General features: G+C 44.7%; 1 protein-coding gene across 1 annotated transcript; it reads left to right on the forward strand.

The window, feature by feature from the left end:
- The first annotated feature begins 4886 nt into the window (after positions 1-4886).
- On the forward strand, positions 4887-25336 carry LOC133132603 (glutamine--fructose-6-phosphate aminotransferase [isomerizing] 2-like). The gene is made up of 19 exons (XM_061248121.1): positions 4887-5000; positions 6387-6494; positions 7093-7197; positions 7874-7999; positions 8841-8899; positions 9590-9724; positions 11715-11776; positions 13491-13570; positions 15237-15354; positions 17966-18129; positions 18577-18672; positions 19031-19128; positions 20078-20198; positions 20683-20840; positions 21157-21271; positions 21899-22026; positions 22856-23023; positions 23555-23716; positions 24076-25336. The coding sequence occupies exons 1-19, from the start codon at positions 4994-4996 to the stop codon at positions 24118-24120; spliced, it is 2055 nt and encodes a 684-aa protein (XP_061104105.1). The 5' UTR covers positions 4887-4993; the 3' UTR covers positions 24121-25336.
- The last annotated feature ends 1073 nt before the right edge of the window (positions 25337-26409 follow it).

Here is a 26409-nt window from a genome sequence, read left to right on the forward strand (position 1 = left end):
GACAGAAGCATTTGAGGCTGCCTAAACCCACGGAAAAACTCCAAGATGTTTGGAACAACTTACCTGCCAAGTTCCTTCAAAAACTGTGTGCAAGTATATCTAGAAGAATTGATGCTGTTTTGAAGGCAAAGGGTGGTCACACCAAATATTGATTTGATTTAGATTTTTCTTCTGTTCATTCACTTCTTCTGTCCATGCATTTTGTTAATTGATAAAAAAGAAACTATTAACATTTCTATTTTTGAAAGCATTCTTACAGCATTTTTTCACACCTGCCTAAAGCTTTTGTACTGTATATATTTTAAAGATCATTTGTATAGGTAGAAATGGGCATTTCATCGCAGAATATTTCTAACCACTTTACTTCTGTGTCTTTCAGGTTGTTCAGACACTGTTAACTAGAACAGTTCAGCCACTGTTCTAGTTAAACAGTTATATAATTTTAAGCCATAAAGCACAATGTCATATTCACTCCACCCCTTGAAGCATATTAGCCAAACCCTGTTCTACTTTACTCTAGAGTTAAACGTGTAAGATTCCTTGACACGCTTTCCAACCTGTCACTCATCACAAACTTTCTCATCAAATTTTAAGTGTAAAAAAGATCATCTAGGTGTTTCTCTCTGCTGTTAAACATAGTGGTGGGTCATTTTTGACCCTTAATACAACACAAGGGTTAAAACATGACAGAATGGGTCTCTTTAGCTCACACGCGGCAGTAAAGCAGCCCGTTCATTTCCCCGTTGCAAAACCTCAGCAGTCCGAGAGAGGCTCTCGCAGGGTCCTTATTATAAGAGTGACCCTGGCTGTCTTTTCACCGACCCCCCTCCTGGGGTCGGCTGCGGGGTCAAGGTCACGCTGGGTGCAGCGGGTGAGTTATCGGGGACCTTCCGCGCTGAACACACGTCTACGCTGACCGCGGGTCAGGGGCCTCCCCAGCGACGGCCGCGCGGCTGCACGACGCCTGCCCTGTGCCAGAGCCGGGGAGGTCAGAAATCACGCCGCCCCGAACTCCCAGGGCCCACGTAGTTCTACGTTAGAGTTTCCTGACCTCTGATCCGCCCACGTACAAGCCATAACTCCTTAAACTTCCCCGAGGCCATTTTTGAGAAGCGGCTGAAAACCCATCGTCCTCCATTCCTCAAATGTTCCAGATTAATCGTAGTTACCATGGTGACTTTGTGTTCTTTCTTCCTTGTTCAGTTTTTTTTTTTTTTTCATGTACAAATACCCCATTAAGTATTATTTTATCATAAATGGGGAGATTGGAACCCAGGGGCACTAAGGGGTATCGCTGTGTGAGATACTGCCAGAATGGACCCGAGGGCAAAGTTAATGGCTCACCAGTGCTGTGATGTAACATGTCTCAAGAAAGAAAGGCATAAAGGTTTTTTGATCATAAGCCTGCACACAGACCTAGAGGCTTACATGCTTGGCATCTACATACATACATGCAAAATATATTATAATTGTATTTTATTTTGGTGTCTGTGGTGTCTACGTATGTCACATGTACTTAAAAGAATAAACACAATTATGTAATTCTTTCTTCTTACATTCCTATATTTTCTTTTGCCCTTTGAAGACTAGGCTTTTTTTGGTATGTTGGAATGTTTTTTCAAAATTCCACGTGTTGGATTGTTTCAGTTTCCAGTAGTTATTGTTACATAAGCATTAGAATGTGCAGTTAAAAACATTAAAATTGCATACTCTCACACATTAAAAGGGTAAATCAGAGACTCTCCAACAAAATGAATCATTACAAAAAGGCACATGAGAATGCAAGAGTATGGTGGTGTAGTGGTTAGCACTATTGTCGCACAAGAAGACAGTTCTGGGTTTGAATCCAAGACAGCCAGATGCTCTCTGTGCTGAGTTTGCAATTTCTTCTTGTGTTTGCGTGGGTTTACTCCGGGTATTCCGGTTTCCTCCCGCACTCAAAGACATGCTTCTCAGGTTAGGTATACTCCTGCCATTGCCCTTGACCAAGGCACTGGCCTCAGAACTGGAGTTGGTCCTTGGATGCTGCACTGTAACTGCCCACTGCCCATCCTAAGTAACTAGAATGGGTCAAATGTAGAGGTTTACACATTAGTACCCCACAGGGTATTATGGAATGCATGGGCCTTTTGACAGCTACAGTCTGTGATGGCAGTTTAATGATAAAAGACAAGGGACTACAGATTCATACCCCAGATTCCTGCACACACACTTCTAAAGTAACAAAGAGGCCTGCATGGCTCATTGATAATGAAAGACAGCAAATATCCCATTAGAAAGAGGAGGTGAAGTGTTGATAAGAGTTGAGCTACTGTACTGTGTGTTAAACACGAGGTGGAGAGACTGTTTCACTCCTGTCCATTGTCATTTCTGTTGGTTTTTTATGGTAAAAGAGAAGGTGAAGAGCAGTATATTGAGTTAATTTTGTAATGGTGGCTGTGAACATACCCCCACCCCCCACCTCCCCACCTCCGGTTAAGGCTATGGGGGATAAGTCTGAGCAGGGGTCCCGTAAGTGGGGCGGTTGGTGGGGTTAGGATGATTCCAGGGGCCCTAAAAAAATGAGAACATGGGATGTTCTGGGGCTGTGGGAGATCTTTTCATGGGGCCCAACATCCCTGGTGGCACCCCAGATCTGGAGAGGCAGGGTGGGATCATGGGTGTTGTAGTTCACAGCAAGTTTAAAGGAGGGGGGCGGGGGGGGGGGGGTGATCTGGTTCACCACCCTGAGACTCTGGGGATCCCCTCAGCAATCTCTCTCTCTCTCTCTCTCTCTCTCTCTCTCTCTCTCTCTCTCTGGAGTCACTCGAAAGTCATACATAGCGTTTACATAGAACAAAAATTTAACTGTATAATTCTGTGCAAGAGGGAGTAGAGGTGTCTATCAATAAAAACGGATGTGTCTCTTACAAGGTATATAGCTTACTAGCCACACCTAGTAGACATTTATTAACTACTATTAGATCACACGGGTACAATAAAATGACAACAATAACCATACCAGGGAAACCAAAAACGTCTGGACTTTTGGCATAGCTTGGTGATAAGGAGGTGATGACACGCATATGCAAAACTGTCACGCTAAGGATGGTGCCTGGCTCAGCAGCTCCTTATCATCCATTCCCACCAAAACCCTACCATGCATCTACAAGTCTACACATGTGCCCCTGGTTATATTCTGACTTATTTTACCACATCACAGTTTATGAATATTTTTATCAGGAGTCTAGATCACATTCACTCAACACTGCTACTGTGACATCAGTTACAATGAAACAGGAATGCGGTAACAGCTCAGACGTTTATGACATGCTTTAAATTCCCGGGGTGATAGATGGTCGGATATACTGTACCATTACTTAGCGTTGACAGGTCATAACGTTCACGGCTGCTGTCTTTGTTGCACTTCAGACCAAGGCATACGCCTAAGCTCCATCGCATCAGCTGCAACAGAGCCCTTCAACTATATTTCCCAGCAGACTAGACCAAATGCTTGCTTAATAAGGATGATATTTCATATATTTCACTATGATATTTAATGATATATATATATATATTTTTTTTTTTGGCATCATGTTGTTTATTTTGCTTTCTTCCTCTTGTCTGCATCAAACTCCTTCAGCTCCTGCTCCTTTTTATTCGTCCAAGTGATTGTATATTTGAGAGTGGAAGAGAGCCCAACTGTCGATGAAGTAAACTTGCAGTTAAATCCACCTGTATTTAAATAAAAATATTTTAAACAGTTAAACTTACTATAACTATGCTTATATGCTTACTATTATATACACATAGTATGCTTACTAGTATGCTTACTTTGTATAATTGATTATTTTGAACCTATCACAGTTAGAATAATAGCAATAATAACAATCCATCTACTAACCTGCCAATACCTTCTTGGGGATGGGGGGCAGGGGCCCTGGACAAGCACCTAATCCATAGTAGGGCACACACAAACACTGATAAACTGTCCAGTTGGCTGAACCTGCATGCCTTTGGACAGTGAGAGGAAAGGGTACCCAGGGGAAACCCACACAGACATGAGGATAATGTGCAACCTCCAAACAGAATTGCCCCAGCCAGGATTCAAACCCAGGACATTTTTGCTGTGAGGTGACAGTGCTATGGTAAATGGTGAATGGTAAATGGTTGGCATTTATATAGCGCCTTTATCCAAAGCACTGTACAATTGATGCTTCTCATTCACCCATTCATACACACACTCACACACTCACACACTCACACACCAATGGCGATTGGCTGCCATACAAGGCACCGACCAGCTCGTCAGGAGCATTTGAGGGTTAGGTGTCTTGCTCAGGGACACTTCGACTCAGCCACGGGGGATCGAACCGACAACCCTCCGACTGCCAGACGACTGCTCTTACTGCCTGAGCCATGTCACCGCTATCTACTGAACCACTGAGCTGCCCTACAATACTGTAGTAACAATAATGATAATAATATTTTAGTTATTATAATCCCTCCGGAAAAATCATAGCATAGATTAGTTTAGGAAACTACAGGGTGAAGCCTAACCAAGCTTGCCTACCAGCATGGTCATCACCAGTCTGACTGAACTGGCCGACCTGTGTTCTCATCATCAGCTTGACCAGCATGAAGCTAAAGCCAGAACTAAGCTTGAACCAGCAATACACCAGCATTAACCAGCTTGGAACTTATTCTGTGTCATTTATTGCAAAGTTGCAAATATGAACTAGACATGGTTTATACAGACTATATTGTTTCGCACGTTAATGGTTTTGGTTGTACGAATTGTACAGAACGACTGTGGTCACAGGACGTAAAGTGGGTGGATCAGTCGTTGCCTTGGATATGGGGGGGTGGAGCAGTAGTTTTGTGAAACGGGCTTTAAATAAGTTGACAGAGTATAGTAACTAGCTCATTTCGGATCTAAAAGGATCGCTAAGGGAGGAAACTTCTATCATACACACTACACGAGAAAATCTAGACCTCCAAGACTGTCAGAAATATGTGTGGTAAGGCACAAAGCAAGATTTGGAATGCGTTTACATGTATTTACTGTACATTATATGTTTTTTAAATGTTGTTTGGATTTGGAGTTTCTTATGAAGTAGACTTTGGCATGTTTGAAATAGCATAGCTTGGTATTTGCATGCTATCTAGGCAAATATGATTTGGCAAGATTTATTCCGGCTTTGCCTACTTCGTTACTTTCGCATGCACAGCTGTAGCTCGTGTTGCAAACTGAGGCGGTAACTTACTATTATTCAGGTGGCATCCGCAGATTCATTGTACGGTGAATGTACCTACGTGTCACACTCTTTTGCAGACTTAAAATAGTGAAGAGCAACTGGCTATTTCACAGGGGTTTTTCTCGTCAGCAGGCTAGTTCGTCTCGAAACAACATTTAAATTCGCATGTACGCTCTAAAGCAAATCTTCGGTGCTAGCCATATTTCTATACATTTCCGAGTCAATCGAAGACATGTATGACTACCTTTAAAATTATATTCGATCACGTTGGCATGTATCCATTGACAATTACATTTGCATCTCTCCGCTGTTCCAAGGAATATAGCCTACCGATTTGCCATGTGGACGAGATGCCATTTACTGTGAAAAAACGTCATTGTAGGATATGCAAGTTGTGTATCAGATAAATGGTTTGTAATATCAGTTTAATGCAATTCTGCGTTTATGTTACTGGCTGAATCACAGATTAATGCAGGCAGTAGACCCTCTGCTTACTTATCTGACAGAGTGAATTAGGTTTAAATGTGGGATGGACTGACACTAATGCGCGAATGATCCACGGTGTGGAGCATGAAGAAGACCAAATTAAGGCGCGGCTTAATTCGTGTATATCCCGTGCGAGGGAGGCCAAACGAGCAGCATCTGGAGCCACCGTGAATGTATGATTATTTTCCCAGAATCCAGCTGCTTGTTGGTACTGTAGCCTGTTGTGGAACATCCGACATATGGGGAGGTTTGCCCTCAACTGCCAGACAAATTTGTTTCAGGCTAGCACTCGTCTAAATCGACCGTATCTGGAGAAAAAAAATCTGAGGAAAAAATAATATCCAATTTGCCAGAGACCTTCCATTTCGAACCATGCCGTCATAACGGAATAATAGTTGTTTAAAGGGAAGGGTTTGGTTGCCACCACGTGCACACGGGGGTGAAAAAACTCTTTGGAATTCTCAGCTGAATGTGTTTGTAACAAAACAGCTGGACGCAGACACTGAAACATATGATGGGTTGTCATATTGGCCTACATAATGTGGTCTCAGGTGTGTGTGTGTGTGTGTGTGTGTGTGTGTCAGTGAGTGAGTGAGTGAGTGAGAGAGAGATAGAAAGCATAGTGAACTTGTAAATGTTACCCCTCTCCCTCTTTGCACGCAGGAATTTTCGCGTATCTGAATTACCGCGTACCAAGGACAAGGCGGGAGATATTTGAGACGCTGGTGAACGGTCTTCAGCGGCTCGAGTACAGGGGATATGATTCTGCAGGTAAACTATAAACATGGCGATTTATCGGCCCTCTCTCCTTTCGTCTTGGCGTCAGTTCATTGAGACGTTTTTATTTGTAAGTCGGTTAGCCACCTGGGAGCCAGCTAGAAGAAGGACCAGATGGCTGGTCTGATGAGAAGACAAGAACCTGTAAAGAGGAAGATGTAACATTCCACTTTTCTTTGTTTCTTATTTTGCCCGGATATTTAACAGATGTTATAGATGTAGAGTACTCTAGTGAGTAAAGGTAAGTGTAGGCATGTAGCCTACCACAACAGGGACAGCTGATTTTCATTTTTCTAGATAGAAAAGTGGCTATTTCATATTAAGTGTAACTTCTTTAATCTATTCAAAATTCCGGCCAAAGGCCGTCGCTTCTGAAGGACAAGCGGAGAGTGGTAGAGCAGATCAACCTCTGGTTTAATGTGTAGAATGAAGCAACATCCTGACCCTGAACAGCAGATCTTAGATCAGCTTGCTTGCACCACAAAATAAGATATCTAATTGGACTACTGATTAAATATTTGAGTCACGATAATGCCACTGCAGTTGACGATCCACAGAGTATAATTGCGGTTTGTTGTTTAATTTTGTTCAGGCATTGCAGTTGATGCCCCAGTTAAAGACACAAAGGATGACGACAGCAACATCTGCCTGATTAAGAAGAGGGGGAAGGTAAAGGCCCTGGATGAAGAACTCCACAGTGAGTTGGTGAAACAAGAGTACACCACCTCCCTCTCCAGCACCCACTCCCATAATATAGTGTAGTGTTCAGTGTACACTCTCAGTGCCTATCTTAAAAAACAACACACATTATGTCATTTTTAACGCTCTGTGTTTTTCTACCCCAGTGCCTAGTAAAGGACAACACACTTTGTGCTACTTTCAACACACTCTGTGTTAAAAGTCTCCCTTAAATTGTGACAAAAAAGTAGTAACTTTGACACAAAATGTGCTGAAAGCAATGCAGAAAGTGTGTTGATGCATCCTTTCTGAGAGTGTATGAGCATTGATATCGGTGTGTGATTAGGGATGCCTGAGGAGACTGAACTGAGTGCTAACCTCCTCTCAGTAGTGTGCCCGTGTATGGTGCAGAATATCGCCCGTTAATGCTCCAAGCCCAACATGAAGCGGTTCCGCCCAAATCCCAAGGGGTTTTGGCTTTGGTTGAGAAAATTGAGAAAGTTGAGAACATTTAGTATGGTTTTAATAGGGGCTAAAAACAATAGTAGAGCAGTTATTTTGATTGGTTGAAAAGGTATAAGGTCGAGAGTGTCGTAGGGCACTCTTGGGATTTTACGGTAGTTACGTTTGAGCGCTGTATGGCACTCTGGGGACTGAATGGGTTAAATGTGTTTATTGGCCTTTTGTGTGAGCAGAGAAAGACTCGTTGAGCCTGGATGCTGAGCTGGACACTCACTTTGGCATCGCCCATACCCGCTGGGCCACTCACGGAGAGCCCAGCGCCGTGAACTCCCACCCTCACCGCTCTGACAAGAACAACGGTGAGTCTCTCTCTCTCTCTCTCTCTCTCTCTCTCTCACACACACACACACACCCACACACACACACACACACACACACACACACAGACACACACACCCTCACCGCTCTGACAAGAACAACGGTGAGTCCCTCTTACACACACACACACACACACACAGCCTCCCTCACCGCTCTGACAAGAACAACGGTGAGTCCCTCTCTCTCTCTCTCTCTCTCACACACACACACACACACACTCCCTCACCACTCTGACAAGAACAATGGTGAGTCTCTCTTACACGCACGCACATACACACACACACACACACACAGACACACACACACTCCTGGAATCAGTGGGTTGTGGTGTAGACTGGGGATTCACTGTCTACTCTTTGTGTCTAGTTTCCTGCACACACACGCACACACATACTCCTGGAATCAGTGGGTTGTGGGGTAGACTGACGATTTTATAATCATCTCCCAATCACTGTCTGCTCCTTGTTTCTAGTTTCATACACACACACGCACCTAAAATAGGGTTCTCCAGATCATACCCTATGATTTGATGAAGGCAACAATGCAAACAAACCGGAATTACAGCTGCTTGACTGCATCAGTCGGTGGGCTAGTTGCTGGGTGTGGAACAGGCTCTTTGAAAAATATTTGTGGTGTGACATCCAATAGGGATTACAATGTCACAGTGAACTTAGCAATTTGAAACAGGATCTCACTCGTGTAGTATGCGTTTGGAACGGAATCCAGCCAAACAGGAACCCAGCCCAGATGTTGTCCTCTGGATTCAGAAATCTGATTCCAGCCTTTATTTATTCTGTATTATTCATTTTTTTCCCCCCGCAGAATTTGTTGTGATCCACAATGGGATTATTACCAACTACAAAGAACTACGGAAGTATCTGGTAAGGATCTAATACTCCGCTAACGTCTGATGGGCTTTTCCTGTGTGTGTCCCCATGTGATACCGGTCATTCCACTCTGAGTGGCCCCATAACTTTGTATAGAAGTTATGCAAGGACTCAGTACATGGGGATCTATGGGGAGATACTCTGGCCCTCAAACTGGACTGTAAGCATTAAATTACAGTTATTTAGCTGACACATTCTATCCAAAGCTTGTTGATTAGACCAAGTAGGGGGCACCTTGGAGCAATGTGGGGACTTGCTCAAGGGCCCAACAGCTTCACTGATCTTCTTGTGGCTACACTGGGGCTTGAACCACTACCCTTCCAGGTCCCATTCAGGCACTTTAGCCACTGGGCTATAGACTGCCCCAACCCTATGCAACTATTCCTGAGGGATTATAAATGTGACACAGCATTGTGCCATAGCTCTATAAATGACAGCTGGGACCTGTCTTACGGAATATAGCTGAAATGACAGAAGGATTGGGGCTTAAGGGACAATACAACCGCACATAACATGCACTGTTGCCTCAGGGTTTTGAGGGAAACAATAGTTAAAAACTAGAACTGTCCTTTTGTAGACCTTGTAGATGTTTTTTCTGGACGGTCGGACGTCTGCTCCGAGTTTGATTGGGAAAGGGTTGTCTTGTTCTCTGACATGGCCAATGACGTCATCGTTCCCCTGCAGAATTCCAAAGGATACGAGTTTGAGTCGGAGACAGACACTGAGGTCATTCCCAAGCTGATCAAGTACGTGTACGACAACCGGGAGAACGATTACGTCTCCTTCTCCACCCTGGTGGAGAGGGTCATCCAGCAGCTGGTGAGTATCAGAAATGGGTGGGATCCCGCAGCAGATATGCAGGGGAAGGGTGGGGGTTTCTCCACTGTGGGAAAAACAGTCCTCCAAACTGAGGCAAATCTCAACCTTATGATGGGTCTGCAATTAAGACGAGATGTTGAAATGAGATCAGGACAGAAATCCCATTAGTTTTAACGCGAAACTGGATTTAAAAACGGCTTTAAGATCATTATACGGAGTGACACAGATGTTATTCACAGACCTGGCAGACGTGGCTGGCTCACAGCCAATGGAGGCAGAGGAAATGTGGCTTCTCTAAAAGAGCCCCTAATCTTGCTCTGGAATTCAATCTTTATGACTAGGCCACCTGAATCTTTCTCCGGCCCTCACTGGTGTTAGCCGCTAATTCGAAGTAGAATGATTGAGCAGTATTTGAACTAATGTAAAAGAAACACAAGTTGTATTGTGGATAATTGCTCCAGAGCCTACTGTTGTTAGCTGTTCATTTGAGGCAGAAAGGATTTTTCGTAATATTTTAATGTAAAATATGCACAAGTTGTTGTAGGGTAACACTTTACAATAAGGTTACATGAATGGGCATGAACTAATGTAGTTGTTAATTATCAAACTACGGAAACGTTAAGCTGTTCAGCTTTGTTTATGTATTTATACATCATGAACACATGTTAACTATTCCATTAGTTCATGGCAGTTCATAGTGGAATGAGAACCAGTTAACGTGTCTGTTAATGCTTAACTAATTTTATGTTTATCCTATCATCTGCTAATCTATAAATATTCATGTAACTAATACATTACTTTACATTTGTAAATCATTAATTTGTGTTTATAACTACATTAGTTAATGCCAATTTATGTGACCTTATTGTAAAGTGTTACCAGTTGTAGTGTAGACAATAGGCTCTGTAGAACATTTGACAATAACAAAATATAAGTTAACGGATAAACTGAGGAAAATTGAAAGAACACTGTGGCTTTGTGATTGAGTAGGGCCAGAGCCACTGACTCCCCACTTAGGTCCAGTCGTATATTCGGAGAAGTGCGGGACTAGGGAGTTGTCCCCTGTACTGAACCGACACACTGGCCCCAGGTGACATCATTCTGCCCCCCTGTTAGCGTTGCACAAACTTAAAAACAGTTGCTCTGGCAACCGCCCCAACACTCTCTCAGATGTCGTAGCCTAGCTGGGAGAGGGCCGTGGTAGCGTAGCGTACCGTAGCGTAGCATCACTGTTTTGTTCTGCTGCCTCCTTCGTCATCTTTCCTAAATGTTGTCTTTGGAAACAATTCTGTCACATAATCCTCAGCTACACCCCCAGAAAGCACAAAATGTGAATCCCCCCCTCCGAGAAACCTCAAGTCTTGGCAGAAGGTTGAGCAAGCCGTTAATCGGAAACAGCCGGGCTAACCACTCCTGGCTGTTTTGGTTTACACACCGCCACATTGTGCTCTGAAAGATAATTTAGTCAGGACGGGTACCTCTCACTTCCTATGGAGGACTCAGTTCTGCACACCCCCCCCCCCCCCCCCCAGTCTACACCGCGACCCGCTGATTCCGGGAGTGTGTGTGTGTGTGTGTGTGTGTGTGTGTGTGCGTGTGTGTGTGTGTGCTGGGTGGGGGGAAGTTAAAGGAAAAATTGGGGGCAAGACACTAAAAATGGATCGCTCAGTTTTAGCATTGTGTATTGTCTTTTTTTTTTTTGCCTTCACTCTCACTCCCTTTCACTTTTCTTCATTGAATATTTAAACTTCTTCTTTGATTATTGAGTCTTCTTGTTTGAATATTGAATCTTCTTCTATGATATTGAATCTTCTTCTTTGAATATTGACCCTTCTTCTTTGAATATTGACTCTTCTTATTTGAATATTGACTCTTCTTCCTCTTTGGATATTGACTCTTCGTATTTCAATATTAACTCTTCCTCTTCTGTGAATATTGACTCTTCCTCTTCTGTGAATATTGACTCGATCCTGGTGTTTGTTTCCTGCAGGAGGGGGCCTTCGCACTCGTTTTCAAAAGCGTCCACTACCCGGGTGAAGCCGTGGCCACCAGGTCAGTAAAAAACCAAATCGAATCTTTTTCCATCTACTCTTTTCACGTTAGTGACTTTTCTCTGGCTGGAGGTGGTTTGGCAGCGGCTAAGCTCCATGTGCCCACATGTGGAGGTCTCCTCCTGGGGTCAGACTGACCTCATTCCCCCCTGTCAGAGGCGTGCGATTCGCTGGCTGGAGCTCCAGCTCCGGGGTGGGTCCTCCGGGGGGGGGGGGTCCTCCAGGGACGACTCATTCAGGGTCACGGAGCGAGAACTGGGGCTGCAGTCAGAGGCCTCGCTCCCTGCGCAGGGCCCGGGCGCCGCCACACTAAAGATGAGTTATTATCAGCAAACGGGGCAGGGGAAATGACTCATAGCACAACACTTCACTGGACGGCCTGTAACACTGCACAGAAGGCTGAGGGGAGACCGGCATCCAGACCCTTGTGTGCAGCAGGGGTGTCAGGCTCTCGCTCAACCCCCGGGGGGCGCTAGACAAACGGGCCTTCACGCTACCTCAGACCTGGCCTGATTATTTTGCCGATTAGCTGAAGGCATGAACCCTGGCAGATTTATCAGAGTGATGCGAGCTGTCTCGGGCTGCCTGTTCCGTTTCCGAAAAAGAGCAATAAACAGAACGGGATGAATAATTACGGGAGACAGGACCGGACATAAATCTGTCCCGGTTTGGGATTGTGCTGTGCGGTTATGCTCGATATTCCATGTCACTCCGTGTGCTTGTGTTTTTTTTCCTCTGCTCGCTGTCAATCAGTCAGTGCTGTTGGGTATTCCTTTCTCCTGACAGCGGAGGTTTAGGAAAGAGTCAGCAGCAAAGAGTGAGAGGGTGTGGGTGTGTATGTGTGGGTGTGTACGTGTGCGTGTATGTGTGCATGTGCGTGTGTGTGTAAGCATTTATCTGGGTGTGTGTGTGTGTGTGTGTGTCTGTGTGTCTTTGTCTGGATGTGTGGGTGTGTTCTTCGCAGAGTACCCACAAGTGTGTGTACAGTGTTTTGCAATGCTCCACATTTTGGTGTGTAATGGGTAAAACCCTGCCAGGACCCTGCCCAGCGCACAGGAGGGTGATGCAGACAGGGTGTGGGTTTGGGGATGTGGCCAGCCCACAGTTTCAGGGCAGGCTTTGGGCTTTGCGGTCATCTGTTTAGTCCTGGCTTGGAAAGCGGCAAATCTGTGTTTCATTCACACACACACACACACACACACACACACACACACACACACATTCGAACAAGCTTTCCTGTGATATCTTTGCATTGTCTTGTTGTATTATATTATTGAGATGTACACTCTGGAATGCTGAGTCTCCTGTCTGTGAAGTTAAATGCACCCTTGGGCGTTAAAAAGAAGCCTTGAACACACCGACAAACAGACACACAGGCACACACATGCACGCACACGCACACACACACACACTGCAAAGTTAAATGCACTCTTGGGCGTTAAAAAGAGGCCTTGAACACACCGACACGCAGACACACACACGCACGCACACACACACCGATAAACAGACACACAGGCAGACACATGCACACACACACACTGCAAAGTTAAATGCACCCTTGGGCTTTAAAAAGAAGCCTTGAACACACACACACACACACGCAAGTACACACACACACACACAGACAGACATACACGCACTCACACACGCACAAAGAAGTATCGGAGAGGCTTTTTTAGTGTTAACTCTTCTCTTTCTCATTCCCTGTTCATCAGAAGAGGGAGTCCTCTGCTGATTGGTGTAAGAAGCAAATATGAGCTGTCCACAGAGCAAATCCCCATCCTGTACAACAACGGTGAGTCTGCCAAAGACATATTCTCTCTCCTGTGTCCTGTGAAAACACTCCTCCTCTCTCTCCCTCTGGTGTCCATCCATCTGATCTGTTTGTGTCTTCTCCCAGTTCTTCATGAACTTTGACCCCTCTCCATTGGCAACACTACGTGCATCAATCGAGTTTCACTTGCTTACTCATTCCAGATTCCAGTAACACATAGAATGAATCTAAAAGCATCCACTGATAACAGTTAATTAAGCCATAACATGAATGTATGACACATTAATTATGGATACCATCAGTTTGACTTAATTACAGTGCCATGCCCTTTTATGAATGATCTTGTTCTCAATAAATTCATCATGTACTACTCATTTCTGATTATAGAACAGTGAAAAAGTGAAAAAATAGGTCTCAATCAAACACGCACACCATTAGTCATTGGAAGTACTCGCTTTTAGGTTTGAAAGTAAGGAAAGCACGTAATATTCCTTGTTATTCAAACTCGTGAGTTATTCACGTCTTGTTGATCAGAAAGCTCAAGACAGACACTGGAACCCTTAAATGAAAAACAGCCGCGGATGTCAGATTAGGTCAGGATTTACAGTCCTGCCATGGCCCTGAGCAAAGTCTGTCTGATATTAATGATGGAGTGAGGTGTGGATAATCCTAAAACATACATGATCCGCTGATCCGAACTTCTCTAAGTTTACTGCTCTGTATGGGCTCGCCTCTTCTCACTGGGTTGTGCAAGAGTAACTGTCAGGTCATCACTAGTGATTCCTGGGCCCTGTTTCAACAGTTTAAAGTCCACGGCAAACACCGCCGCTAGACCTGAGAGGAACATGAGCGTTCACAGTGAAAGCAAGCAGAAGTGCCACCCTGTCACGCTTCATATTTAAATCTCCCGATTTACAATTCATTGCTCTTGGCCATCTGCTGTATTAACCAAAGTAAATAAACAGACCGACGGCTCCGCGTATACAAACAGCAAGGAAGGAACAATACACACGCAACCCTTAACCCCGGTAGTGCGCTGCTATAAATGTCAGTCCGTGTTAAGGGAAAAGTCTTTCAGGAAGAATGTTACAGGGGAAAAGCATTTCATTGGTCTTTTTAATCATCTGAATGTTGCCTGTGTTGAGGTGAAAGCCAGCCGTTTTCTGTCTGGCCAGGGTCCAGCACAGGTGAGCTCTAATTAAGGCTGTACAATCACTATAAAATACAAATCCCTTAAAATGACTATACGTTGTTATTATTAATTATACATTATTTTTGAAACCATATCAGCCCCCTCAATTTACATTAAGGACCCTTTAAAAGGAAACCAAGGTCCCCTTAATGGTTCATTAATTTGTGCACGCAAAAAAAACAACTAATCCATTAAAAACACCTTAATGCCTTCATTATTAATAGGAAGATTCATGGTATTGTTTTATTTAAGGGTTTCCTACTAAATAGAAATCTAACAAACATTGTAAATACATATAATGCCTCCCTTAAAAAATTAAATAAAATAATTTATATTTTGTATTAGTTTACTAAGGTGGCTGTAGTCCCTGTGTTTATTCAGCAGTTATTTCTGCGTCTTTAGTCAGTGATGTGCGTTGAGGCTGGTGGTCGTCCTGCGGTCAAATGAACTGCAGAGTGAGAAAGTTGACCCGCGTCCATGCGTTCGTCTCCGCAGGTCAGTACAACGACGGAGTGGAGGAGAAAAACTTCCGGAACAGAGTGGACAGCACCTCGGCCCTGCACTCCGTCAGTGCGGGAAAAGCCGTGGAGTACTACTTCGCCTCCGATGCCAGGTGGGCTCCGGGGTGCTGTTTTAGGGGGGGTTCTGAGGGACCCGCGTTTCCACGGAGATGCGGTTGAACTGACTTCGTAAAACTGCCGGCCTGGATTACATCCCCGTTTATCCTGAAATTCGACATGCGAGTGAATGGAAGATTTAGCTCATATTTTATGGAGATGCTGTCTATCTGCATTTTAAGCTAAACTGTTAAACTGTGTTTGTGATTTTAACGGCACAATCGGAAGGACAAATGCTGTTTCAACCCAGGCCTTTATCTTCTGCTGAAACACGGGGGAGAGAAATATGTATGTGTAGGCACAAGTGAAACGGAAAGAGCTTTGAACCATTGAGTAATAGAGGCAGATAAACAGACCCATTACTGCATGTCAGAGTGGAGTGCCCTGTCTGGCACCCTCTGCTGGTCAGACTCCTTCCCTGCACTTAGTGTCAGAAGAAGCTGTTCTCTGAGATTCTGAACAGATTTCTTGTATGTTACATTTTTAAATGCATTTTAAAGAGTACGAAACCTTTTTTAGAGGCATCACCTGACAGCACTCCAGTGTGATTGGGAAGTGCTTCAAAAATGGCACCATCCATCTTCCTAATCTGAATAAACTTTCATTGTACATTTAATTTATGACCAGGTTAAGACAGAAGACATAGCTGTACTTCCCTCTAGGGTCTTTCAGCGCACTTATCCCTGGTTATGGGTATGCACTTTGTTGTACGTCGCTCTGGATAAGAGCGTCTGCCAAATGCCAATAATGTAATTTAATGTAATGATTTTGCTTGCAACTCTCCAGTTTTGTTTTTTTTTTCTCTGAGAAGACATCTGGCCAAAATTCAGATGTTTCCCAACATTTCTGGGCATTTCTCCAGGAAAGAGCACAATCACTGCCTGTTTGGTGCTGAAGCCCCCCTGCTCTAGAAACTGAAAAAACATTTTTGTAACCTAAATATGACGCAGCCCCACTGGGGGGAGGGGGAAGGCTGGTCTGGTTTCTGAGACACACTGACCTAAAACCTCATTGCCCCGTCTTCATACCCTCTCTAGGGCCCTCTGCAGGCCAGAATCCTTCTCTACGGTTTAAATTTCAAAATAGCACAGAACAAACTGTGCCTTCCTTAATTCATCTCCTCTAAAGTGTGACTGTGAAATACTCCTGGCATCCTGTATTATGAATATGTTAACACTGCGGTATGCTAGTCAGCATATCTGCAATGAGAGCTAGTGTATTTGGTGTATGTGAGAGCAGACAGTTTTCAGCCTGGTATAAAATCCAGCTGGGACCAGCTTGAAATGACCAGCTACCAGCTGTTTCAAAACCTAGCTTGAGCTGTTTTTCTGAGCAGGGCAGCATATCTCCTGACTTTACCATCCCTCTCACCCACTCAGCCGGGGGTTTATCTGACACTATTCAGATAACCTTATTTTCCATGACACGAAATGAGAGAACTATGCCTTTGATAAAGGCTCATAAAAGCACACAGGACACTGGCCAACATAAAACACAGGCTCGAGATAAAAGGATAAAATACAAACAAAACCACTTGGCAAGGCAACAGAGACAGTTAACAGATGTGTAAAAACAAGATGCAAAAAAGTACCAGTTACTTCTTTTTTTATTGAAGATGTTTAGTGCGGTGGGAATGTTTGTTTTGGCCAGTGGGATTTGTTCTGGATTTGAATGTTGAAAGTGAGGACCGTACAAAAAATGGGAACTTTCAAAATGGCGCTGTTTAATTTCATAATCCATATATACTTTTATATTTGTGAATAATTTGACCATATAAGTACAGAATTTCCCTGTGTTTTTTTTCCTGTGAGAAGAGGTTTCACTGGCCAACATTCAAATGGTTCCCAACATTCATTCAGGGAAAGAGCAGTTTATTACTCTCATAACCCTGAGAATTACAGGCTCCACAGTACCCCTTTCCTAGGCAGGAACTAAGGCGACAGTGGAGGTAAATTTTTGTTCTATAGTAGTTAAGGTACATGACATGGACCCGCAAGGTTGGTGGTTCAATCCGCAGTCTAGCCAGAATAAGATCCACACAGCCATTGGGCCCTTGAGCAAGGCCCTTAGCCCTGCATTGCTCCAGGGGAGGATTGTCTCCTGCTTAGTCTAATCAACTGTATGTCACTTGATAATATAAATTAATTAATGTCATTAATGTAATTTTCTACAAGGATGTCCAAAGACATGCGGGTTAGGTTTATTGGTGCACTCCTGCCATTGCCCTTGACCAAAGCACTGGCCTCTGCTCCTAAGTAACTAGGATGGGTCAAATGCAAAGGATACATTTCATTGCCTTAGAAGACAATGACAATAAAGTTGAATCTAATCTAATCTAATTTCCAAAATGTACCTTGAAAGTACAGTAATGTTCTCTTTGGGCACAAATGAGTACACTTCCCAAGTGCAAAAGGTACAAATGAGTTATATATTTCTGGCTAGGGTACAGTTTTATGCACCTATAGTCACTGCCCCAGCGACAGGCATTTGTCTGTCAGACGCTTATCTCTGAGAGTGCAGAAGTGACCCGGACTGTGAAGTGCGGGGGGCATGTTGGTCTGCTCTGGAGCGACACGGTGACCTCTGACCTCACCCTCTTCCTCACAGCGCCATCATCGAGCACACCAACAAGGTGATCTACCTGGAGGATGATGACATCGCGGCAGTGGCGGAGGGCAAGCTGTCGCTCCACCGGGCCAGCCGCTGCGCCGGGGAGGACCCCGTCCGCGCCATCCAGACCCTGCAGATGGAGCTGCAGCAGATCATGAAAGGTCAGAGGTCAAAGGTGCACCAATCACCACTCAGCGCTTCGCTCCTGCATCCCCTCCGCTCCTGCTCGTGTGGTCATGTTGCATATTCACTTAGCAGCAGCTCTTGTCCAGTGTGTATTATCTTCCACAAAGCCAGTTATCTACAGAGAATTTGACACTGCCTCAACTTGATATGCACCATTTTGGTATATTGAATTAAAGCCATCTTCTCGTCTCGCTCTAGTCAGTCATGGCTACAAAGAGCTTCTGCTAAAGCCTTTAATTTCACTTCCCGTTGGACAAATCACCATATTCTTTTAAGCTACTCAAACCCATGCAGTGCATGGTACTTCCTGAAACCCCAATTTGCATAAAGCCACAAAGTGTTGAGGCGTGTGAATATGCAAACCCGTACACACTGAGCACGCTTCACCTTTGACATTTGCTCCCACTTCACTCCTGTTGCAGGAAACTTCAAGGCCTTCATGCAGAAGGAGATCTTCGAGCAGCCGGAGTCGGTCTTCAACACCATGAGGGGTCGGATCTGCTTCGACACCAACACAGGTATGATCGCACCCAGCACTTTACTTCACAGCCATTCCCAGGAAATGACATCCAGACTAATGATACGATTCTAGGTGGAAGAATTGCAGAGACTGAGGGGAAGAGATACTGTAGATATCTGCATTCACCGGCACACGATTAGACTAAGAAGGGGCCAATCGCCCCTGGAGCAGTGTAGGGTTAAGGGCCTTCTTCTTTGTAGCTACACTGGGGCTTCCAGGTCCCAGTCAAGCCACTAGGGTAAAGGCTGTCCCCACATAATGGACTATAGACCCATTCCGGAAAGCACAGACGTTTTGGTAGAACATTCTGGACATAAGGTCTCCCCTGACATGTCTGGTCTTGTGTGTGTCTCCAGTGGTTCTGGGCGGGCTGAAGGACCATCTGAAGGAGATCAAACGATGCCGACGCCTCATTATGATTGGCTGTGGGACCAGCTATCACGCGGCTGTGGCGGTAAGCGAGTGGTAGGGTGTGTGTGTGTGTGCGTGTTTGTAAATGACTGTTGACATTGACTGAACAGCCTATGTGTGGGAGAGGTGAACCTACTTTCACTGACTGACAGGGACAGGCCAACTGAAGGATGACATTCTGTCCCAAAAACACCCGCTCAAGAGTACCAGCAGTGTTCCATGGTGTAAAATGATGTTTTATCGTCCTTCTGACCAGACTTGGTATGGTATGAAAAATCACAGTAATTTTCATACAGCATATAAATCATCAGCGATATGAATAATATCTCCCTCGCCATGCAGTCCAGCTGTATAATGGTGATTCTGACAGTGATGAACGATAGAGACGCCTGGGATGCTAACGCTAATGGTAACGCTAACCGCCCCTCTCCCCCCTCCAGACCAGGCAGATCCTGGAGGAGCTGACAGTGCTGAACTATAGAGACGCTAACGCTAACCGCCCTGCTCCCCCCTCCAGACCAGGCAGATCCTGGAGGAGCTGACAGTGCTGAACGATAGAGACGCTAACGCTAACCACCCCGCTCCCCCCCTCCAGACCAGGCAGATCCTGGAGGAGGTGACACTGACAGTGCTGAATGATAGAGACGCTAACGCTAACTGCCCCGCTCCCCCCTCCAAACCAGGCAGATCCTGGAGGAGCTGACAGTGCTGAATGATAGAGACGCTAACGCTAACACTAACCGCCCCGCTCCCCCCTCCAGACCAGGCAGATCCTGGAGGAGCTGACAGTGCTGAACGATAGAGACGCTAACGCTAACCACCCCGCTCCCCCCTCCAGACCAGGCAGATCCTGGAGGAGCTGACCGTGCTGAACGATAGAGACGCTAACGCTAACTGCCCCGCTCCCCCCTCCAAACCAGGCAGATCCTGGAGGAGCTGACAGTGCTGAACGATAGAGACGCTAACGCTAACTGCCCCGCTCCCCCCTCCAGACCAGGCAGATCCTGGAGGAGCTGACGGAGCTGCCCGTCATGGTGGAACTGGCCAGCGACTTCCTGGACCGCATCACGCCCGTCTTCAGGGACGATGTCTGCTTCTTCATCAGCCAATCCGGTACGAGAGGGATGACCGCAGACTGTGAAAGCGAGTAGCAGTGTTTCAGCACACTGTGGCCATTTTGTTTTTGGTCCATTTTACATCAGTCAATCAATCAATCATGTTTTACTGATCACATCGACATGACATACATGTCAGTGATATTTGTTCCCGTATGTATCTCTGTCAATAAACAATAATCAAACACAATAACATAGGAATAAAACAGAATAAAAATACAACTTACAAGAATAAAGTGTTAAGGCTACAGCGTTACAGTGGGGTGTGAGGAGGTAGGGGTGGGGGGTTAGCAGTTGTGAACACTTCTGAAACGTGCACGTTTCCTGTTTATAGTTAATAATCTTTGTAACTTTTCTTGTTTGTAAAAGGTACTGTATTTCTACCCAAAAGAACAGTATTGTACCCTTCAGGGTACATTAGGGAAATGTGTTGGGATGTACCTTTATCTTGGTGTTGCTATAGTAACAGGCTCCTCCCCCAGGTGAGACGGCAGACACGCTGATGGCGTTGAGGTACTGTAGGGACCGTGGTGCTCTGACTGTGGGCGTGACCAACACAGTGGGCAGCTCCATCTCCCGGGAGACAGACTGCGGCGTCCACATCAACGCCGGCCCTGAGATTGGGGTGGCCAGCACCAAGGTACGCAACACACCAGGCACTGAACCCACAACCTACCGCTCTGGGCCCGGTTCAACAAAGCAGGGTTACTGAATTAGCTGGATAAGTACACTGAGTAAAACACGTTTTACAGTTACCCAGCTAACTGAATAATCCTGCTTTGTGGAAGGCGGCCATGTTGTTTCACACCTTTACCCAGTTAACTGTGAGCCCATTTGATTGTAGTGCTAGGTGTCTGATGATCCGGTATGTGTGTGTGTGTGTGTGTGTGTGTGTGTGTGCGCAAGCGTGTGTGTGTGTGTGTGTCTTTGTCCTGACGGTTGTACTGTATCCTCAGGCCTACACCAGTCAGTTTGTGGCCCTCACCATGTTCGGGCTGATGATGAGTGAGGACAGGATCTCCCTGCAGAAGAGGAGGCTGGAGATCATCAACGGCCTCCGCACCCTGCCAGGTCAGACCAGTTCTCCTCTCCTCTCTTACCTTCTCCTAAATTCCCCTCTCCATACCCCCAAACGTGTCCCTACACTGCGCCATGAACCCCAAGCGTGTCTCAGGGCAAGCACCTGGTGTCTGATGGTAGAATTGGAGATGCTGTGACCTCAAGATGCAATTTTTTTTCTTTTGCAGTGGGGTAAGATGCACTTCTGTCCTTTACCAGACAGGTATAACACTCTTCTGGTTTTAATGCCGCTGGTTTTAATCTTTGACCGAATCATGAAAAGTTATTTTCATTTTTAATTTCCTGGCTTTGTAACCCTCTCCTGACTCATGAAAGTCCACAAACATTTCTTCTGATCATTCTGTATCTGTCTCCATGGTGATGAATAACACCCGGATGTCACATGTGCGTCACTCCAATTATACCCCCCAGGGAAACAGAAAAGTGTTCACAATAAAGTTTGCCAAGATTCATGTGCAATTCAAAAGTAGCGTGCAGCTAGAGAGTTATTTTTGTTTTATTTTATTGAAAATAATTAAATTGCTCCAATAAAATGATTATTGCAACAATTGTATCTGTGAATTCCCTGTGAATGGTCAAAAGTGAAAATATTACTACATATTTCCCTCTTTCCCACAGAGATGATTAAGAAGGTTCTGTCACTGGACGAGGTGATCAAGGGCATTGCGGACGAGCTCTACCAGCAGAGGTCCCTCCTGGTCATGGGCCGTGGCTACAACTACGCCACCTGCCTGGAGGGGGCACTGGTGAGTCCCACTTTCTTCTGGTGTTTGGTCAATCAACTGGACTGGCCTATAATTAATTTATTGAGAAGCAGAGGTGGGAAATCCTGGTTCAGAAAGTAAAGGTCCTCCCCAGTATTTTGTTCTAATCACCTGAATTGCACCTGTAATCACCTGGGGCAGCTTATAGCCTTGTGGCTAAGGTGCTTGACTGGGACCTTGAAGGTTGGTGGTTGGTGGCTGGTGGTTGAAGCCCCAGTGTAGCCACTGTGTAGCCACTGATCAGCTGTTGGGCCCTTGAGCAAGGCCCTTAGCCCCACATTGCTCCAGGTAGTAAGTTCCTTTGTATAAAAGCTAAATAACTGTAATGTAATGGATTTGCTAATTAGCACAATTCTTCAGCCAGGAGGTAGAACTAATTAGTGAAATCAGCTGTGAAATCATGGGTGGAAGAACGCATGGCTTGTTGATCGATTCAGTCTGTCTGTTCATCTGTCTCCATCCGTGTATGTAATTATAGGCCTCCCTGAATTTATGTGTCTGTGTGTCTGTCAGACATGGGGCAAATACGTAATAGCTTTGGATTCAAATACTTTCCTATGCTCAATTGATATTGTGGTGCAAGTGAGTCAACCAGAAGGCAGGATTTGCACTTTTTGAGAGTATTTGGTGGCAATACACCAAAAAAGCTCAGTAAAGGATAGAAAAGTATTTGAATCCAAAACAATTACGTATTTGACCCAGATCTGGTTGGTGTGACGTCACTTGTTTTAATGGACAGTTGGGCTGATTGTTGATTAGACACTGGCTCCTCGGGCTGGTTGCTGATTGGTCTCTGACTCTTTCCGAGCAGAAGATAAAAGAGATTACCTACATGCACTCTGAGGGGATCCTGGCGGGGGAGTTGAAGCACGGCCCCCTGGCGCTGATCGACAAGCACATGCCCGTCATCATGGTGATCATGAGAGATGCCTGCTACACCAAGTGCCAGAACGCCCTGCAGCAGGTCACCGCCAGACAGGTGAGACACATGCACAAGCACACACACATACACACCCACACACACATACACACCCACACACGCATACACACCCACACACGCATACACACCCACACACGCATACACACCCACACACACATACACACCCACACACACATACACACCCACACACGCATACACACCCACACACACAGACACGCACACACACGCATACACACCCACACACACATACACACCCACACACGCATACACACCCACACACACATACACACCCACACACGCATACACACCCACACACACAGACACACACACACACACACACACATATTATACATGCCCCTTCTCTCGCTCGTTCTCATGCTGATGTGACAATCACCACTAGTAAATGAGAGCAATTGAGGTCCAGAACATTCCAAAAAAACCTACACTTCAAAGGGTTAACCACGGAACCCTGTGAGAGCTGACATGGCTCTGGAGTGAACAGGGGAGAGTTTTAGTGTACCATGACAGGGACCAGGCTGATCGTACATGATCCTTCTCTCACTCCTCCAGGGAAGGCCCATAATCCTCTGCAGCCAGGACGACGCGGAGGCCCTGGGGAACGCCCATAAGACCATCGAGCTGCCGGAGACGGTCGACTGTCTGCAGGGCATCCTGAGCGTCATCCCCCTACAGCTCATGTCCTTCCACCTGGCCGTGCTGCGGGGATTCGACGTATGTTACACTGCACTGCATTACACTGTTGTATGGTGTCTGTTACCTTACTTTTTGACATTGCTACTCAAGCAGGTATTTTCTTTAACCCTGCATAACAGCACCTGATTTCATTAATTAGCTTATTATCTGAACCAAGCAGGTGAAATAGTTTGTGGAATCAGGTGGTGTAGTGCACAGTAGAAGCAAATGCCTGTAGACCCGCAGTACGAGGAGTTGGGTAGCACTTTAGGATATGGCATGTTCCAGTGCATTATGGGACACTGCCGTATACTGTATGCTGTATTATTTTACATAATGTTCTCACTGAAATTAATGTGCCTTTAATTCATATGATTTATTTCTTTTGGGGACTGCAGGTGGACTGCCCCAGAAACCTTGCCAAATCCGTGACTGTGGAGTAACTTCCGGAAGGAAAACTGCAAGCTGTTGAAGAGGAGATACCAAGAGGCCTTTATATTTTAGTGCAATCATATGCATGTGTGTGTGAGTGAGAGAAAGAAAGAGAGAAAGAGAGAGAGAGAGGCCTATGTTTGTAGCACAACACTCAGAAGACCAATTTCCACACTACTGGCACATCCAGCAGTTCATTATGTAGTATTGTGGGAAACTCATTCATCGGGAGTAGGTGAAGAAAAGTGAACTATGCAGTATAAAATCTCCACACTGTGCCTCCAACACAAGTCTGCTTCCAGCCCCATGCTGAGCCAGAGACAGCCCATCGCTCATGTTTACTCCGTATATTCAAGTGATTACTACTGTGCAATATTTACTACAGCGGGGACCGAAACGCTGCCATTTTGTCAGGGCAATGGGAGTTTAAATTTTCCGGTATGACAGCTCCCAGATGCACCCGGCTCCTTAAAGCCAAAGAAAGACCCCAGGCTGCATAAACACGGAACGGGAATGCAGCTTTTGGGAACGCTTAAGGGGAACTTTGAAGGGAAATATTAGGGAATATGAAAGGGGAATGTATGGGAACCTTGGAAGGGTTGCGTTCTTTCCATTTTAACAAAGCAAAAGTTTGTAACTACTATAAAACGTATGAGGATTGGCGTCCACCATTTTGTGCCCGAAGGTTAGACTTCTATGCGACCTTTGACCTTGTGAAAATTACTGCCAACACCATGTGCTTTGGCCTGATTGGTGCATCCAGACACAGAGAAAGGACTGTCAGTATATGTCCCAAAAATTTGTATCTTTGATGGATTTTAATATCCTCCTCAGATTGAAGTTTTTTTCACCTTTTATTCAAATGAGTACAGTAAGACATACCTTCAAGTTCAAACATATTATATTGTTATGTTTCAGATTATTTATGACTTTTATTTTTTAGGAAAAGAGGTGTAACTTATTTTTCCAGCCTTGCTTGAATCAAAATTGTATGATGTGTTTTTTTTGCATGTAGTAATATTTATTTTCATAATCTTTGTTAATATTGCATTCCATCTTCTAAAAATCATGACATTCTATAGATATCCGGTTCACTTCCGAATGAAAATCAAAATTGCCTTTACAATAATAATTCTTATATCTTATTCAGATGTGAATCCTTGTAGATTGATGATGATGAATGTAAAACTAATGTGATCAATGAAAACTGAATGTGATACACTTTGATATGTACCGTGTCATTTTGCACTCTTTAGTTATGCCTTTCTTTTCGATGCCATTATTTTGAGGTTTGCACTTCTCAACACTTCACACCAGACTACACCAGACCTTGTACAACTCTTCTGTATTTACATTTACACTTTATTCAATTTTATTTTGTATAGCACTTTTGCCAAACGATTGTCACAAAGACAGACAGAGTGACAGAAGGGCAAACACCAGGTCTAAACTCCCAAATAGCAAGCATGTGGTTAAAAAAATATATATACAGATTTCATTATTGTACACACATTTATACCGGAGCAGTTCAGTTTAAGTAGATTAAAGTCATTCTTTAGTTGGTGCTTTCATCCAAAGCAACTTACAGTTGATTAGACTATGCAGGGAACAATCCTCCCTGGAGCAATGTGGGGTGAAGGGCTTTGCTCAAGGGCCCACAGCTGTGTGGATCTTATGATGGCTACACTGGGGCTTGAACCACCAATCTTGCAGGTACCAGTCATGTACCTTAACCACTAGGCTACAAGCCATGTGTCTTTTGTTCAAATCCATTGCATAATATAATTGATAGAATGGGCAAAACTCTTTCATGACCAAGGATGAGGGAAGTCTGCCTTGACCAAATGAGAATTCCCAGACTAGCAGCTCCTTTAAGCTGTAAGATTATTCTAATGCTGATGAACAAGCACTAATAGTAATTGAATTCCAGTTATAGAACACTGACCTAGAATTTTGACAAATAAAATAAAATAATAAACCTACTCTTCAAAGGGTTAAACTACCAAACCCTATAAGAACTGAAATGGTTATGAAATAAGAAATGGAAATTTCACTCAGTCTCAAAGACAGCTGTTTTGAAGAATGTAAACAAACTTTTGAAACCAGTGATGGCTACCTTCTCTCACCATTAAGCGGGTGGTATTGTCTGGAATTTAGCTAGATACAATCCAGAGTCAGAAGACCCTTAAAGTCCCGAAAAGCATCGGAATTATTAAAACGCCAATCAATATAGGTAGGAATATACCACTTAAGAAAGCGAGCATGTATGATTAGTGAAAAAATTTAAATAATAACTAAAG

The sequence above is a fragment of the Conger conger genome, chromosome 7, assembly GCF_963514075.1.
Source record: "Conger conger chromosome 7, fConCon1.1, whole genome shotgun sequence".
Lineage (NCBI taxonomy): Eukaryota > Metazoa > Chordata > Actinopteri > Anguilliformes > Congridae > Conger > Conger conger.

Excerpts from the sequence above, each read along its gene's own strand:
- LOC133132603 (XM_061248121.1), top strand. Across the intron at positions 7,198-7,873 it reads CCTGGATGAAGAACTCCACA|AGAAAGACTCGTTGAGCCTG; the intron begins GTGAGTTGGTGA and ends TTGTGTGAGCAG. Across the intron at positions 22,027-22,855 it reads CCTGCCTGGAGGGGGCACTG|AAGATAAAAGAGATTACCTA; the intron begins GTGAGTCCCACT and ends CTTTCCGAGCAG.